Raw genomic sequence first — 16,891 nt, forward strand, 5'->3', positions numbered from 1 at the left:
TGACTTATGTGTGGCATGTAAGAAATCATATGGAATGGGGGAGGGGGCAATATTTGGGAGGAAGGGAAATGGGAAACGGGGAGCAGGTGGAAATTTTAATTAAAAAAGAATAAAAAAAATAAAATTAAATTAAAAAAAAAGAAATCATATGGAAGTTTACACGTGGTCAGCGTGGGTGGTACGGGTGTGTGTGAGTTCACAGCAGGCACGTAATCAATGTTCATAAGCAGAGCGGAAAGCCGGCCGATAGCACGTCCACCCCAGGAGGACCAAAGCCGACCCCAGTATTTCTCCCCCAATCACCCAGCTGCTCCCGGGCAGCGTGTGCTCACCCTCACACGCACAGCCATCAGGACTGAGCCGGTAGCCAGCGTAGCAGTTGCACTCGTACCCACCAGGGGTGTTGGCACACACCTGCTGGCAGCATGGGGAGTTGGCACAGTCGTCGATGTCTGCGGGGTACACACAGGAGCCTGCTGGCACCGTGGATACACATACACGATCCCACGGCAACAACCCATGCACATCCCGCAAACATGCTGATACACCACCTTACGTGACCACATGTGAACCTGTCCACAACCACTTGCATACTGCATGTAATCATGCATACAGACAGAGCCACACACACCTGAAAGGAACCACACACATCTGCAGTTACTCATTCCTGCCCAAACTCACATAGCTATATCCAATATGCAGATATGTACACCTACAACCACACACATAAGGTTACATGGACATGATCTCTCTCAATCTCTCTCCCTCTCTCCCTCTCTCCCCTCCCCCCCCTCTCTCTCTCTCTCTCTCACACACACACACACACACACACACACACACACGGCAGGCACATGCACAGTCAATGGCCTTAAAGGTGCGGGCAGGCAGAGCCCAGCAGGCCAACACGAGCACTCAGAAGCCTTTGAGCTGAGCTGCTGACTCTCATCAGATCTCCTGCGGCTCCTGCTGAGCCCAGGCAGTCAGAGCAGCAGAGTGAGAAGAAAATTCCAAGTCATGGCCCCAAACAAGCCCAGGACTGGGTGTAGCAGAGAGTCCTGGGGCTGGAGGGGCTGGGCACCCTGGGAGGAACTGGCTCGCACCAATGCAGGTCTTCTGGTCTTCATCCAACTCGTAACCATGAGGGCAGGTGCACAGGGGTCCCGTGCTAGTGTGACTGCAGCCATGTGAGCAGCCACCATTGCCAGCCTCGCAGCTGTTCACAATCTCCATCTCGATCCCTGTGGTGACATCAGACAGCTGGGATGTGGGACAAGGTTCAGCACTCCCTAGCCAGCCCCTGGGGACCCACACCCAGAGCTGCCCACAGAAACTGACTTTAGGGTCTTGGGGAGCCACGTTAGCACCCTGAGCACCCCCAGTCCACCGCTCACTGCCAACTCACGATAGCACTGCCGGCCATCGGCACCCAGCTCGTAGCCTGCGTGGCACACACACTTAAAGGATCCCTGGGTGTTGAGGCAGCCGTGAGCACACTGGGCCAGCCCCGTGGCACATTCGTCCACGTCTGAAAGGGAGAGACAGAGAAAGGGCAGGGAGAGGCTCCCACCAGTGGGGAAAGTGGCGGTGGCCCTGTATCCCTGGGCTCATTAACAGCTTCCGGGCTTAGACAGCTTAGTGGAGATCATGCTGGCCCATACCTGCCATGCACACCCTGACAGATCCCTGGGGAAGGAGACATATTGGGTCTCATGTTGAGCCCAGAAGGGGTCTTTTCTGTTGCACCAGTAATGACTTCCTAGTGCAGACTGGTTATAGTTATCGACTTCCCCTGTTCTGTGAGTACCTGGCCACCAGACATGACATCTCAGAAGGTTCACCACTGCCTCCTTGATGGCCCTAGGAGCACCACACTCACCCTGAAGTCACTGGGCAGAGGCTGCCCATCCCAGACCTTCCCATCTACAGAGACATCAGGACAACACACTGCTGAGGATGTAGTGGAGCATAAATGTGGCCTCGCTGTATGACAGCGACCAGCAGGATGAAGGGAGGGGTTCTGGAAACTAGTGCCAAACTGTAGCGCTACCGTTAATGCATTTAACACCACTTGTCCCAAGAAAGCCCAGCCCTGATTCACTGGAACACTTCCGGGGTTTATCAGGGATCCCTTTCCTTCCCCTTGCTTGCTCTCCTGGGTCCCAAAGATGGGGTGCTAGTTGATCACTACAGGAAGTATGCTGAAGACAGAAACTCGAGTTTCCTCCCTTCTGCAGAAACATGGCTGGGTTGTAGACAGCTCTTTGGGTCATCCCATCCCCCCCCCCCAATCAGGGAGAGACGATTAAGTATCAGCCTAGGTCACCCAAAGACCCATCCAGCAGGGCGCCTCAGGGATGTTGGAGATTGGTAAAGCATCCTACCTTCACAGGCCTTGCGGTCTGCAGCAAGCTGGTAACCTGTGTGACAGCCACAGTGGGCAAGACCCCGGAGTGCCTGGCACACGTGCATACAGCCACCATTGCCATCCTCACACGGGTTTCTCCCTGCATAGCAAAGCCAGAGGGATACAGGCAAAGAGAAGAGATGGGGGGGCGGACTCTGACAGATGCAGGATTCCTCCTCAGCGCAGGAATCCCTCTCTGCTCCAGCCTCTGCCATGGCTCCCCAGTTGTGGGTAGCTCTGGGTTCCCCCAAGAAGACCTCATAGTCAAGGCCTATTAGGGTCAGTACCCAACCAGTACCCATGACTTGTGAGTGTCATGGTTCTCAAAGAATGTATCCAATGGCAGAAAGCAAGGCCTGGCTAGAAGAGAACCTTCCAGCAAGGAGCTGACCCAGGTCAGCTCTGGCCATGAGCCTTGTCTGCTCCTCCCAGAGTTCTTGCTTTGGGATAAGGTGTTGGAACGGACACCAAGGTTAGGAGCCCCAAACCCTTCTCCCCAGTCCTCTGATCCAAGGACACCACATGATCATCCAACCCTAACATCCTCCAGGGCCTGTGCTCTTCTTCAAACCCTGTGGTTCCCTCAGCCCCAAGACCCCTCAGCTCTATGACCCCCAAGCTCCATAAACACCCCTAGCTCTGTAACCTGTTCATCCCTGTGTACCCCCAAGCCCTGAAATCCCACGCCTTTTCCACCCGCATGGCCTCACATCTACACTCACTTCCTACTCTGCCGGGGAGTCCCTGCACCTGCTCTGTCCCATTTCCATGTCTGGGGGAGGGGCTCTGACCCTGCCCCCCACACTCCTTTAGCAAAGTCTCTTTCTCCTATGCATGCAGCCCAAAGTCCTACACACTGACCTGGCTGCCTCCTCTGCCCAGACCCCAGATGGCCATCTAGAAAGAGGGGTACTGTCTCCACCCTGAACCTCCTGCCCCGAGGACATACCACCCAATAGTGCTCACATCCCTGCGCCTCAGGCCCACAGCAGCCGGGGCCTGCCTCCCTCCCTCCTACCACCCGGTTATCACGCATCAGGCTCATTCCTGGACCCTGGACTCCCTCACTCTCCAACTCTGCCATACTTACGGACACAGCGCCGGCCATCCTCCTGCAGCTGGTACTGGGGCCGGCACTGGCAGCGGTGCTGCGTCACCGTGAGCTGGACACACTGATGCTGGCAGCCACCATTTCCCAGAGTGCAAGAGCTGATGGCTGGGGACACAAAGAGCTTCGATCAGGCCAAGAAGGCAGATCCTTCTTCTCACGTGAGCGATCTGATTAGGATGGCTTCCCACAGGAGCGCTCACTACCCTCTCTCCCTTGTTCTCAGTTTCCAGCCTGACTCTACTTTCTTCTCAGTCACCTACAGGGTCCACAGTACAATGGACATCTCTCTGAATCTTTCAAGCCCAGCCCACCCCACCCAGGAGGTGGACAAGGTAGATCCGTCCGCCTCGCATCCCTGCTCCACACCGCCCCCTCCTCCCCCACACCAACACAAGAGAAGCAGCACTAGGAGGCTGTAGAGAAGCAGCTGGCTCATTGCCTGGCAACAAGCTAGGAGGCACAGCAAGATCCACCGCACCACCGTGGACCTCAGGCCAAGGCAGAAGGTCAGGTGTGGAGCCTCTATGAATGGCCGCCTTAGACCACAGGCCTGGCTACCCGTACCTGAAGGAAATCTGAGCAAATTCCTTCTACCACAGGCCAGACCACACTTCACACCCTATCAGAGTGTCCACTCTTCCCAGCAGCATAGGTCCTCAGGAAGACTGTGTCCCAGAGGGCAGCACCCTGTCCTTTCTGGTTGGACTGCTGCAGGGCATGGAAAAGGGATAATGCCCGGCCTGGTGGGTGCTGTGCACTCTGTGGATGAGCTCCGTGGTACCCTCAGCTGGCCTGTGGAGATGGCAAGGCACATGGGATGGACACTGAGCTTCCAACAGCAATAGCAGCCAGCTCCTGGCATGGGTTTGGTTACAATTGAGTCCCTGGCAATGGCATTGTGGTTAAAGGAAGTTAGCCCTGAGCTCTGGAGGGAAGCCGCAAGAATGCTGCCCCTGGCGGGGGAGGTAAGACTGTCTGCTTGCAAGCCTGTGCTCGGAGCTGTGTCAGCAAACCTTAAGACTCATTACTAAAGCACTTTGGGGGCTGGACTGTACCCTAAGATGCTGCCTGGGATGTGGGGACACCGTCAACATTAAGCAGTACTGTTTGCGGCCCAGTTTGGAGAAATGGTTCATTACTGCAGAGGAATGGGGGCTTGGCACCACTAAGGATGGCACCGCAAGGCCCGGGTGCTGGCAGTGGCATGGGCCTCGTGAGCTGCCTCGGGGCTCTGAGAAGGCTGGGCTTCCTTCAAAGCAAGCTTGCTTAAAGGCCACATTGCTCATTAAACCGGTCTCTCCTCACGTGAAGCACAGTCAGAAGAACGTGTAGATGCCCCCTTCTCTGGGGCAAAGCCAGCCATGGGGAGGCAGTGACCAATCTCCTGGCCCCCCAGGGCCCCCCAACATATGCATCAAGGGAGGAGCTACAGAAATTTCCTACAGAATGGAGGTGAGCCTGCCAACCGGAGGCCTTCCCCAACTCTGCTCTGACCCCTATACTAGATGGAAGCCATGCTGACCCCAGGCCTGGCTGGCCTCACCTGAGTCAGCTGTCCAGCCACCAGCCCTGCCTCCAGAGGCACCCGGGCGCCCGTGCACATGGCCTCAGCTGGCCCCGCATTCCTAGGGGCTCTGTTTACCCTGTTCTCACCACACCAACTGCATCGCTCCTCGGGACACGTAATCGGAACCAGAAGCTTGTTCTGGCAGGGGCCGGCAGGCACAGAGGGGCACCACGTCTCAGTATCCCCATAGGAAGCACCATCAACCAGGAGGAAGAGGTGTTTCATCTCCAATCTGGTCACCGTCAAAGCAGCTGAGATGGCCCCATGGATGAACCCACTGTAGGCTGGCATTTCAGACCTGGAATTCCAGGACCTCTTCACACCCTCAGAACCATCCCCGCCCTTTGCTCCACAGAACTGTGACTTCACAGATGCTCCCAAGCTGTGCACACCAGGGAACCAGGCCAGCATCACCCAGCGCACTCTGTGGATTCCCAGAAAGTTAAACCAGACAGATTTTCTTTTCTCGGTGCCGGGGCTGCACAGCTCTGGGAATGGCCAGGGTCTGTGTGTCTGGGACTCGGGACTGGTGGACTTCTCCAGGCCCCTCGAGTTACTGAGGTCCAGCTGTAGGACATTCACTCTGGGGACCTCTGCCCAGCGCCAAGGCCAGAGGCTCACATCTGGTTATGGTTCTAGAAATCAGGCCCAAGGTCAGACATGAGCAAAGCTGAGTGACCTTTGGAGCAGAGGTCAGGGACCGGCCTCCCTGCAGGCAGTATATACTCATCAGGAAGAGCCTCAGCAGGGGAGGGAGGGGGTGACACACTTGAAATCACAGTACTGAAGGAGTGGGAACACCAGGCCAGCCTCGGCAGCAGGGCTGGATAGGTCTGTCTCCACAACAGACATTTGTACCTATGGGGTACCATTTTCCCCTTCACCCCACACTCAGCAGGGCTCTGTGATCTGCGTACAATCCTGCAGGACCAATCCTACAATTCCCAAGGTCTCCCTGAGGTCCCTGCCCACTTCCAGATCAGACACAGTGACTATAGCTGGTTGATGCTCTATATCAGAGCCTTAACGTCTGTGTGTGTCCCTGCACCCCTCCCACGACACACAGGCCAAAGCCCTCCGATATGACAATGTTCGTTCTTTATGCCTTAATTAAGGTCAGAAGTGGCCACACAGATGGGGCTCTGGTCTTATCCGGGACCAGAAAGGCTGACACCTTGCTCCTGGACCTGTGACTACGTGAAAAATAAAACCCTGTTGAATTCCGACAGAGCTGGGCTGTAACTCCAACTCCACTCGCAACCAGCAGGAGTCACACTGCCCAGGGTGGGATAGTGAGGTGCCATGCTTGGAGGAAGGAATTGGTTTTGTGGGGGAAGAATCTGGACCTCATTAAAAAAAAAAATACATTTCCTACAAGACTTTGTGCGAACATGTACAACATTCTTGGATGTATGACACCCCAACAAAGGGCACTAGCCCAGTCTTAGGAGAGCCAGCACCTGCACTACAGAACAAACTCAGGTCTTGAGCCACAGCCTCGGAGCCTCACATTAGGAGCATGAGTGCCACGCAGTGGGCAGCACGTGGGGTGGAGGGACGAGACGGGCACAGTCCTGGAGTGGCTCTAGACTCCAGCCTCCAGCCCATAATCTCACCACTACAGACCATCCAAGAACCAATTAGCCAAGTTGAGCCCATCAGCTGCTTTAATGCAGCCCTCGGACCAGCCTGGTAGTTTGAGGCCAGCTGGAGGGTGATGTCACAAGGTGATTGTCGTTGTCCTTAAACTGGTGTGGCTTCTGGGTGCTGAGAGCTCCCACCGTGTATGGTCAGTGGCCAGAGAGGTCTGTCCTAGGAAGCTCTTTGACAAGGCAGAGGCAGACGGCAGCACAGAGGGGATTCATATACATATGTGCATACATACATATGTACATACAGGCAACCTCTAGGGCCCCAGCTCACATCTTGCTCACACCACACCCACAACGCTGGGCAGTTTCCTACTGCCAAGCCTTAGCTCCCAGCTGTATCCTCAAGGGTGCCACAAGAACTGCCCTGCTTCCGTCCTCGGGAGCATTTGTTCAAGAGTCTGGGGGGTTACTCAGAAGGCAGGTATGTCCTGTAAGCAGGACTGCTCCATCACAAAACCAGCATGGCCCTTGGTGACACCGCAGCTGACCCAAGGGCAGCAGAACTGGGCCCCTCCCATCATTCCTCTCCCCATTTCAAGCCAGCATGCCTTCATTCACCAGCTCTGTCCCCTGTGGCATGCCATCTCCCTGCATGCCCAGTGTGACAGCCTAACCATCCCCGTTGGGTTCTGTACCCAGCTCAGGGTTTGTGCCCTCTTCCCTGGAGGTTCAAGATTGAGATGAGACACCAGCATGGGTCACTGAACCTAAGTAGCCATGTTCCATCTCAGCCTGCTCCCCCAAGGCAAGTGGAAGCAGTCCCGCCCTGTGAAGAGTCCAGGATGGGACTGTGAGACGGGAAGGGACCACAGCAGCTGCTCTCGTCCCACCTCTCCCCTCTGTCTCTACTCAGGCCAGGCTTCCTCGGGCTTCTCAAGGCTGGGAAGCTGACCCCTTGTGCAACTGTAACCCCTGCCAGGTTTGGGAAGGGCTGGGAAACATGGGCAGGGCTGCATCTGCGGCTCCACGGGGATGAGTTTTGCAGGAGAGCCTGGCAGTCTGCACACTTGTGCTGCCTGTGGTTTTGGCCCCAGAACCAGGTTGCTGCCAGCAGCAGCCTCCTTTTCCTAATAGCCTTCCTTAAGGATTCTTGTCAGGAAGGAGCCTTGGGGGCAGATGGGGGCTTGTAAAGCCCTTTACTGTCCTGATGCCTGGGGAGAGCATGCTCTGCCGAGGCCAGATGCACACAGACAGGGACAGGCCAAGGGCAGGGCAGCCTTCCTCCAGTCATGCGCACATAGCACCCGTGTGACTCTGGTGGTGGGGCCACCACAGGTGTGTGTGTTGGCAGCAGGACCCTCCCCAAGGGTGTCTATCCTGAGCCAACAGGTATGAGATCACCTGTGCCACGGGACAACCACAGCCCCCCTCAAACTGGCCCCATTTAACCTTCAACCCAGAGGACACCAGGAAACAGTCATATACAAGGTCGGTGCCCAGGTCACACTAAAAGCCACTGGACAGGAATATGCTACTCAGAGCACCAAAGCCACAGGGAGGAGGAGGGCTCCCCTTGCGGTGTTATGACACCCTGGGGCTATTCCATTCTGCAGCTCTGCAAAATGTCACGGAAAAGTAGGAATGACACTCCTGGACCCTCAGCCAAACCACTACCCCGGGCAGGCCCTACTTTCCACGGCTGGGGAAAGGAGGAACTGGCTCTGACCCAAGCACAGAAAGCTAGAACAGCCTCGGGCCTGGCTGTCTCCCGCAGACACCCCATCCCCACCCCAGAAACGAGCACCCCAGGAGAGTGCACCCCAAGCCATAGGTGGGGCCCTTTTGTTCCTGTTGGAGTGACAGCCAGGACAGGGGACAATGTCCTTACTATAGTGGGTTGATGGCAAAGTCCTTCTTAAAATACTCATTTTTTAAGAGCAGGGGGAGGCTCAGCGGTTAAAAGCACCGGCTGCTCTTGCAGAGGACCTGGATTTGGTTCCCAGCATCCATATGGTAGCACACAACCATCTCATAACTCCAGGCCCAGGGGATCCAACTCCCTCTTCTGGCCTTGACAGGTACCAGGCAACATGTGCGTGTGTGTGTGTATATGTGTGTGTATACATATATATATATATATGCAAACAAATACTCATACACAATAAAATAAAAATAAAAAAAGAAAATGGAGACAAATCTTTTTGTGTTTTATTACTATGCTTAGACCATTTGGAGCACCTTATGGTGGCACTAGGGAGGGGGAGGCTGGAGGAACAGAAGTTCAATGCCAGCTCTGGCTACACAGTTCAAGCCAGCCTCAACTACATGAGACCTCAGGGGTGGGGGGAGGAGAGAAAGAGAGGGAGAAAATGTCAGTGCCAGAACTTATACATTCCCTATCCTGGTCTGCCTGGCCTTGCAGGTGAGTATGTGGCCTGAGTTGGGTCCTCCACAGGGTCCAGGACAAACATCACCACCCTGACTCCCTCAGGCAACCTTCCCAGCCACAACCAGCTACCTCCATCCTGGGCCAGCATCTCAGGTCAATCAGCCAAGGCAGCTCTCTCAGCAACGGGAAGAGGCATGGCATAGGGTATGGGGGGCACCCAGGAACTCCTGAAGGAAGCTCACAGGAAGTCCTACAATCACTCTGGAGCCTTCTCAGGCCCCCACAGGGAAGGCAGCATCTGGTGGATCCAGCCTGACAAACTCGGGCTCACCATAGCAGCTCCCTAGGAGATCTAGACACAGAAGAAAAATCCAGCACCCACAGCCAGATGGGTGGAACACAGAGAGACCGCTGAGGATGGAGGATGAGTAGGGACCATATCTTCAGGGGGTGCTGGGAAATGTGTCACAGGCATAGTGTGGGAATGGAGATATGCTCAGGGGCCCCCAGAACGCCATCAGACGCTTAGAGGGAGATCAGGGTGTCCCTAAGGCAGAGTTCATCAGAGAAGGGAAGCCATCACGCCTGGAGGAGCCAGTGTGGAGAGTTTGTAGTAGTGTCCCTTAACAGAGATACAGGCCACTATTCTGCTGTCTGTGATCTCAGGAAGCTTCGGTGTAAAAACCCCTGTTGACAATTACAGTAAAACGGGGGGGGGGCATCTGAGACCACTGCTCCACACCCGACCCATGTCCCGCAAGCCAAGTGTCGGGTGGGAAGGGTCAGAAGACCTGAGAAACCACCCACGTAAACAGTGTTACGGGTGAGCGGGGAGCCGCAGGGGCAATGCAGACCATCCACAATGCACATTTCATGAGTCCCTCCTTCTGAGGCCCCACGGGCATAGAATCTAGCTTGTCTGTCTCCAGCATAGCAATGGGTGGTGTGGACCCAGGACCAGGGCAGGGCAAAGGGCTATCCCTCCTGGGCTTCCTGAAGCCAGCAGCTCAAGGCTCCTTCCTCTGGGCAGTACCACCACCCAGTCATTCTGGGTCTAAGAGGCATCTCTGCTCTCTGACTGTTAGTGATACATCCTGTCCTGTCCTGGTCCTCTGTCCCCTCAGGGCATCTCAGTGAGGGCCACTGTCAATGGAGACAGTGAGAAGACACAGGGGGAATGAGTGTCCTTGTCCTGGAGCCACCAGCAGGGGTCACCCTTCTTTAAGGAGCATCCTGCCTGACAAGGGTGCCACAGGCTCCCAGAAGGGCCAGCAGGCAGTCGCTGGGCTCCACTATCACAGCTACCCTGGAACACATGCAGTATTCCTGCATCTGCTTCTACTTCTCACTCGGGCAGCTGCCTGGCTCCTGCAGTGGAGCAGCGGACGGAGGCTGGGACGTGTGTGTATGGGGTGCAACCCCCCAGGGCTGGCACATTGCCAGCCCTATAGCAGCCAAGACCAAGCCGCTCAGAACTGGCCTAAGCTGTCTGGATCTCCAAAGTAGAAAGTAGGGGTGCCTCCCCCCAAGAACACCATCGAAACAGAGGGAGGGGTGGACCGAGTACCCAGGGCGCACTATGACGTGGACGACTGCGAGGTGTTCTTACAGCTTCCTCTGCCTGGCTCTGGATGTCTCTTTAGCTCTAAGCTGCCAGAGGCCCCGTGTTCTCAGGAGGCCAGTAAACCCTTCCCTCACAGCAGAAATCCTACAGATAGCCGGGGGCCAGTAGCCCACTTTCCGGTTGCCCCCACCGCTGTGGCAGCTCAGGCTTCCAAAGAAGCCCTGTTCTGTAGACCAAAAAATGCTTTCTGTTGTCAGGGCCAAGGCTCAGCCTGCCTCCCTACCACGCAGACGCAACCCCAGGAGACCCCTGCCCCTTGTCTTGGTGGCAGCTTAGCCAGGCCTGGGTCCCTGTTGATTGATCAACCTCAGCAAGAATTAGCATAGCCACAGAACAGACACAGGCTGGGGACGCAGGGAGCTGGGGGAGCATTGCCCCCCCCCCCCCCCGCAGGGTGTGCTCAGGACTCCCAGACACTCATGCTCCACAGGAAGGAACTGCTGAGTGCTTAGTCTAACACCAGCCCACTCAGGCCTCCCTTGGCCCCTCCTTCCCAGACCTGAGGATGTTCTGAAGAATGAGGCTCATAGGAGGCTCAGAGCCCCAGGCAGGTGACACTTACCTAGGCAGGTCCTGCCATCTGTGTGGAGCCGGAAGCCAGGCTTGCACTCACAGAGGTAAGAGCCAGGGGTATTCACACACCTATGCTGGCAGCCGCCGTTGTGTGCACGACACTCATCCACATCTAAGGAGAGAGAGTGGAATTACCAGCTAGGCACACACCAGGCCAGGCCCATTGTGATGAACAGATGAAGCATGAACCCCAGATCTTGTCAGATCACATCCATTTCCCTCACAGCCCCAGACAGAGGCGGTGCCCATCCACCATGGCTGGCATGCCCTGGGGGGAAGAGCTACCAAAGGAAACCTCAGCATGGGCCACTGTCTTCTTCATATCTTCTGTACACAACCCCAAGGGTAGGACCAGCCCAGGGGTCCAGAAGGAGAAAATACGGGCTCCTGAGGGGGGCTGCAGTGTGAGGGATGGATGGTGGTACCCCTCTCTCTGTTTACACAGCAGCCCCCTTTCTGTTTCTCAGTGCTTCCTAAGACCTGTCTGCTGGGAATGTGGCCCTCATTCCATGATGCCCCTTCTGGAATCTGTATGGTAAACGCCACCAGGTAGCTCTGGACAACAACGGGGATGTGGTGTAGAGCCAACTGGTGGGCAAGAGGCCCCTCTGGAGTCACAAGAAGCAGGAAACAAGGCCACGAGCCCCTGCTTTTCTTCCACAAAGCCACTGTCACGTGAGCCCTCAGCTCGGAAACAAAGGCCTGACGGCGCTGACCAAGGCCCTAAGACTCTGAGAGACAGAAGAGCCAGGGCGCGATGAGGGTTTCAGGGACCATGCCTGAGGAGTTGGGGTGACAACATCTATCTCGGGGTCCAGAGAGGAGTTAGTTCCTGAGCTCAAATCGCTGGGAGGTCACAGAGGCACACACAGCTTAACTGAGGTACATGCCAGGGGTCCTCACAGTCAGCCAGTCTATGAAATCCTATCTGGACAGTCTGGGTGTTCCTGGGCACCACTCCTGACCCCCAACACTGCGGGCAAGGCAAACAGGCTGTAAGAATTAAAGAATTCTGAGCCACTCAGCACCCCGGCGAGGGGTTCTCAATCCTCCCAGGTCAGCGAGAGAAGGAGCGGTCAGTCTGCACATGGCTGCATGCTCCTCGGAAGCCCGGGAGGGAGCCCTGCTGACCACAAAGACTCTCAAACTGTGAAGGGCCTCCAGGCACAAGACGGCTGTTTCTCAACAGGACTCCTCTGCTAACTCTCCGTACACTGGTGTGGACATGGGTCTCCTTGATCGCACATACCTGCCACCTCTCCACAGTCCTTTGAGACAGGGACAGACGTTCTAGCCTCCCTCTGTGTGCAACCAGCCCCTTACAAGGGTCCCAGATCACTCCTACGACACCTTCCAGTCAGGGATAGGGCTTTTATCGCTGTCCCAGGTGCCTCTTAGGAGGGACTGGTGTAATGACTCCAGCTTCAACCCTTCCTACCTTTAAGGTGTTTCCTGGAGACAGAGGGCCTCCTATGGTGCGAGTTTATAATGGAGCTCTGCGGCTCCACCATGGCTCTCAGCACCACCACCCCTCAGCTCCGCCACCCTCAAGAGCCAGCGTCTGGACACGGCAGGTCCATCCCAGGCTGGGGTTTACCCTAACACAGCCTGCAGCCCCGACAACCAGGCCTCTTCTCCCGAGGCGAACCCTTTACAGAAATAACCCTGTGGCCCAAGTCCTGTTTGCCTCATCAAAAAGTGTGCCACACAGAGCTGTTCACAAACAGCTTGGAGGATCTCTGAGGTGCTGAGCCTAGGAGTAGAGCTTTGGCTATGACCTGAGGGGCCTCAGGCTCAGCACTGCTTACCATCAGCACGGCTAGGTAGCGTCCCTAAAGACGTTCATGTCCTCATCCCCATGACACTACTCAGAAAATGAAAACTGAGGACAGGACTGCTTGAAGGACCTTGACTTGGGATGGCTCTTGGATTATCTGGACAAACACAAGGCCACCACAGCCTTGCAGGGGCATGGGAGGGTCAGGGAGAACAAGCTGGGGCAGCGGGGGAGGGGGGGAGGGTTAAGCATATCACATTAGCACTGTGAGTCCAGGCCTCTGTGCACTGGGAGACAGAAAACACGGTTTCTCCCAGGTTAGCTGTACGCTTACATCTCAGCATCTCAGATCCAGCCTTCTGGGGACTCCCATCTCCACCATCAGGTAATTAGTCTGCTTTTATTGCTACTGTTTGAGATAGGGCCTCATATAGCCAAGGCTAACCTCAAACTCACTATGTAGCCAAGGACAGTCCTGAATTTCTAATACCCTGCCTGCTGAGTGCTGGGATTACAGACAATTATGCCTCGATATGTAGTTTTTAATACAGTGCTGGGAAGGGAAGCCATGACTTTGTGTATGTCAGGCAAACACTCTCCCAACTGGGTGACACCTCCCCGGCCTGTGTCTGCTTTAGGGCACCAAGTAGAGACTGATTTGCAAGAGTGGCCATGAGGGGAAAAAATGCAGAGTATGGGCAGATCTGTTGTGTGACTCCGGCCACGAGCTGACAGTTCCTACCCTGGCCTCCTGACCTAGCAGTACCTGCTGGGGTCGTCTGCACGCCAGGCTCACAAGCGCTATCTGTGCCCAGGCACGCTTACAGGCTAGGTTCCCGGGAATTTCTCATTCCACAGGCCCATGTCCCAGAACTGTGCTACACCTCCCACACAGAGACAGCACAGCTGTGGTCACACCGAGCCTGCAGCGGGGCTATCCAGAGATGTTTGGAAGAGTCGAGCCCCCAAAGCAAGGAGCAGGATAGCTGGGGTGCATCTGTAGCACAGATACTTCCCTGCCGACCCGGTGAGAACGGGTCAGAGCAGAGCATGTACTCCAACTCGAGAGTCAGATAGAACCTGCTCGTTCAAGGGGCTATGTCTGGTAACAGGTAAACCCACTGCATACTGAATCCCCAAGAGTACCAGGGAAGGGCCATCCAGCAGGGGGAACTGGAAAAGTCATTTTAAATCGTTCTGCCCCCATCGGCTGTGACCAGAGACTGGGAACTTGGTGCTCATGACAGGACCAGCAGCACATGGTAACATCGCTGTGCCAACCTGGGCCAGTTCCCTTGGGCGCTGGGTAAGCCTGTAAGTACCTGCTAAGCCGAGGCTGGTGGTGCTGCCAGGAGGCACAAAGAATGCCATCAGAAGGACGAGGGGCACCAATCCTTACCCACCCCCACAGGTTCCTGGCCCAACAACACACAGCAGTCAAGGCCAGCCAGTCACCAAACGTTGCCTCTGTGGAAAGCACTTCAGGGTTTTCTCAAGCTTCACTGTGGCTTCCAGGAAACACCTCTGGGACCTTGCCACTCTGCCAGGCACCAGGACAACAGATCCTCACTCTGAAAACCAGAATCCACTGGCTTTTCTTCTCCCTCTGCCCCCGGAAAAGCCTCAGCACAGGCACTGGGCTCCAAGTTCTCCAAAGCCTGGTGGTGCCCAAGTGAGACCCTTCTAATGCTACACAGGCTCCCAAGTGCCACCTACAAGGCAGTGACGTTCCAGCCTGGCCTGGCCTGGGGGCATTAGGACCCTCGGAACAGAATGACACAGCATAGGCAGGTAGCATCCAACTATGCCTGGGTGCCTTTCAGGCACGGAAGAGTGAGACTCGCCCCAGGGACATCTCTAGTCTGGGAGGGATAGGGAGCACCAGAGGCCCTTGCCTCTCCCTGGGGTGCGAGTGATGAGTCACTGGGGAGCTGAATACAGCCTCTAGTCAGTCACATTCCTGAGGGTGCCCAGCTCCAGGCTGTGTACAGCCACGTGGAGGGAGGCCGGCTCAAAAGCATCAAATCCCAGCTTCCAGGGTGAGCAAGAATAAGAGGATCCTAATCCCCACGGCTGCCAGAGTCTCAAGCCCAGAGCCTCTAAGCAACCCCGCTGCCTGGGACTGAGAGGCCTGGGGGCTGAAATGACAGCACCTGCCATAGTCACACAGGCCACCCCAAAAGGTCCCTAAGCTTTTCCCTTCTCATTTAACTCCAGAGTGGCTGATACAGAGGAGTGAGCACACAGGAAGCTTAGCTCAAAAAGCCAGGAGCATTCGCCTGCTCCAGGGAAGTGACCTCCCTGCTGTCACAGGACGGGAAGGTCTGACTGCTCAGGACACGTCTGGGTCCCATCTCAGCAGTAGTGAGCACCTGTTGGTGACAGGCTGACTCCCCCTGTGCTCACTGCCTGGCATAAACTTTGAAAAAGAGAAATGAGGGCTGACAGCACAGTGATTAAGATCACTTGCTGCTCATCCAGAGGATTTGATTCCAGAACCCACATGGAGCCTGCAACGTCTGTAACTCAAGTTCCAGGAGATCCAACGCCCTCTTCTGGCCTCTGAGGTCACTGCATGCACACAAAACACATACATACATTCAGACAAAATGCCCATACATATCAAACAAAAACAAAAGAGAGAAAGAAACAAAGGAAGCGTGCTAGGGAGGGGCCTCCTGATCCCACCCAGCCCTGCTCCTGGGGTGCCCACCTGGCCTCTGGTCACCGGTGCTCACGGGGTAGCCGGCCTGGCTCAGGTGGCATGGGTAGCAGTTCCTCCACAGATAGCGGTAGTGAGTGCCAGCGACGCCCACCGGGCTGCCTAGGAGCCCAAGGCACCAGAGCATAGCCAGCCCTCCCCAGCCCCGGGATGCCTTCATGCCGGGTCCGTGGAGTGGTAAGCGGCCTGGGCTCAGGAATCTTGTTCAGGGCTCACAGATCAGGGCTCCAGCTCCAGGCTCCAGTGCACACCCAGCTCAGACACAGACAGTCGGAAACACTCCAACTCCAAGGCACTCACTGTGAGCTGAGTCTGGCATGTCCCGCCCCTCTGCCTTTATGGTCTCAACTTTCCCTCCACCCCTTGCAGGTAAAGGCCAAATCCTCAGACACCAGAGGGAGCCGCCTCCACTCCTAAATCCCGCCCACCCACCCCCAGGGGGCCGGGCTGGTCCCGCCAGCCACAGCATGGCCCCTGCATTCCTGCTGGCACACACTCACACACAAACCCACACAAACCGCAGGCACATACAGACACATGTGCACGCACGGCCCACTGTGCAAACGCGCGCGCACACAAAAGACATACACAGATGCACAATTTCAGACAGAGATGCGCACACAAACGTGCACAGACATACAGTCATCATGTCCTGGCCAACACAGAAGAGAAACCAAAGCAGAGAATGAAGCCACCCTGGCAAGGCTGGGAGGCCCTGCAGAGGAGGCTTGGTGGGGAGCGAGGGGAGGCGGGGCAGTGTGAGGCCACAGTAAAAAACTGGAATCCTAGGCATGGAGATGCTACCACCACTTCTTCGTCCCCTAAGCCCTGTGTCCCCATCTATTTCACCCTTCACTGGGCTCCATCAAAGGAGCCTGAAAAGAGTCCCCACATCCCTTAGCACAAGGGCAGTGATGGGAACAGAGTAGACAAGCTAAGAGGGACAGCCCTATGCATAGGTGTGGGTCTGCAGAAGTTGCCCCTTCTGAGTTTAAGCTGCTCTGTAGTCCACCTCACACGGAGAGGCAGGTCTGGGATTCCAGCTCTGGTGGGAGATTCCCTCCTGAGCCCGCACCTTTTCTGATATACCCTCTCACTCACAGGACCCCCCCTCCCTCTTCCCAGGGCCTGA

General features: G+C 55.9%; 1 protein-coding gene across 6 annotated transcripts in view; it reads right to left on the reverse strand.

Annotated features, from left to right (window-relative positions):
- Megf6 (multiple EGF like domains 6) overlaps window positions 1-16,891 on the reverse strand; it is a 99,848-nt gene that overhangs the window by 19,795 nt on the left and 63,162 nt on the right. For 5 of the 6 annotated variants that reach the window (XR_009058011.1, XM_057785202.1, XM_057785203.1 and 2 more), the window contains 6 exons: window positions 11,250-11,372; window positions 3,495-3,620; window positions 2,382-2,504; window positions 1,403-1,525; window positions 1,101-1,238; window positions 333-452 (listed from right to left, as the gene is read on the reverse strand). Coding sequence is in view for 5 of the 6 variants with exons in the window: in XM_057785202.1 (XP_057641185.1) it covers window positions 333-452; window positions 1,101-1,238; window positions 1,403-1,525; window positions 2,382-2,504; window positions 3,495-3,620; window positions 11,250-11,372 (753 nt within the window). In the remaining variant the exon portion in view is untranslated. Of the gene's footprint in view, window positions 1-332; window positions 453-1,100; window positions 1,239-1,402; window positions 1,526-2,381; window positions 2,505-3,494; window positions 3,621-11,249; window positions 11,373-15,750; window positions 15,920-16,891 lie in introns of those variants that run through there. The other variant, XM_057785204.1, reaches the window with a different exon arrangement.

This window comes from Chionomys nivalis, chromosome 11 (assembly GCF_950005125.1).
Source record: "Chionomys nivalis chromosome 11, mChiNiv1.1, whole genome shotgun sequence".
Lineage (NCBI taxonomy): Eukaryota > Metazoa > Chordata > Mammalia > Rodentia > Cricetidae > Chionomys > Chionomys nivalis.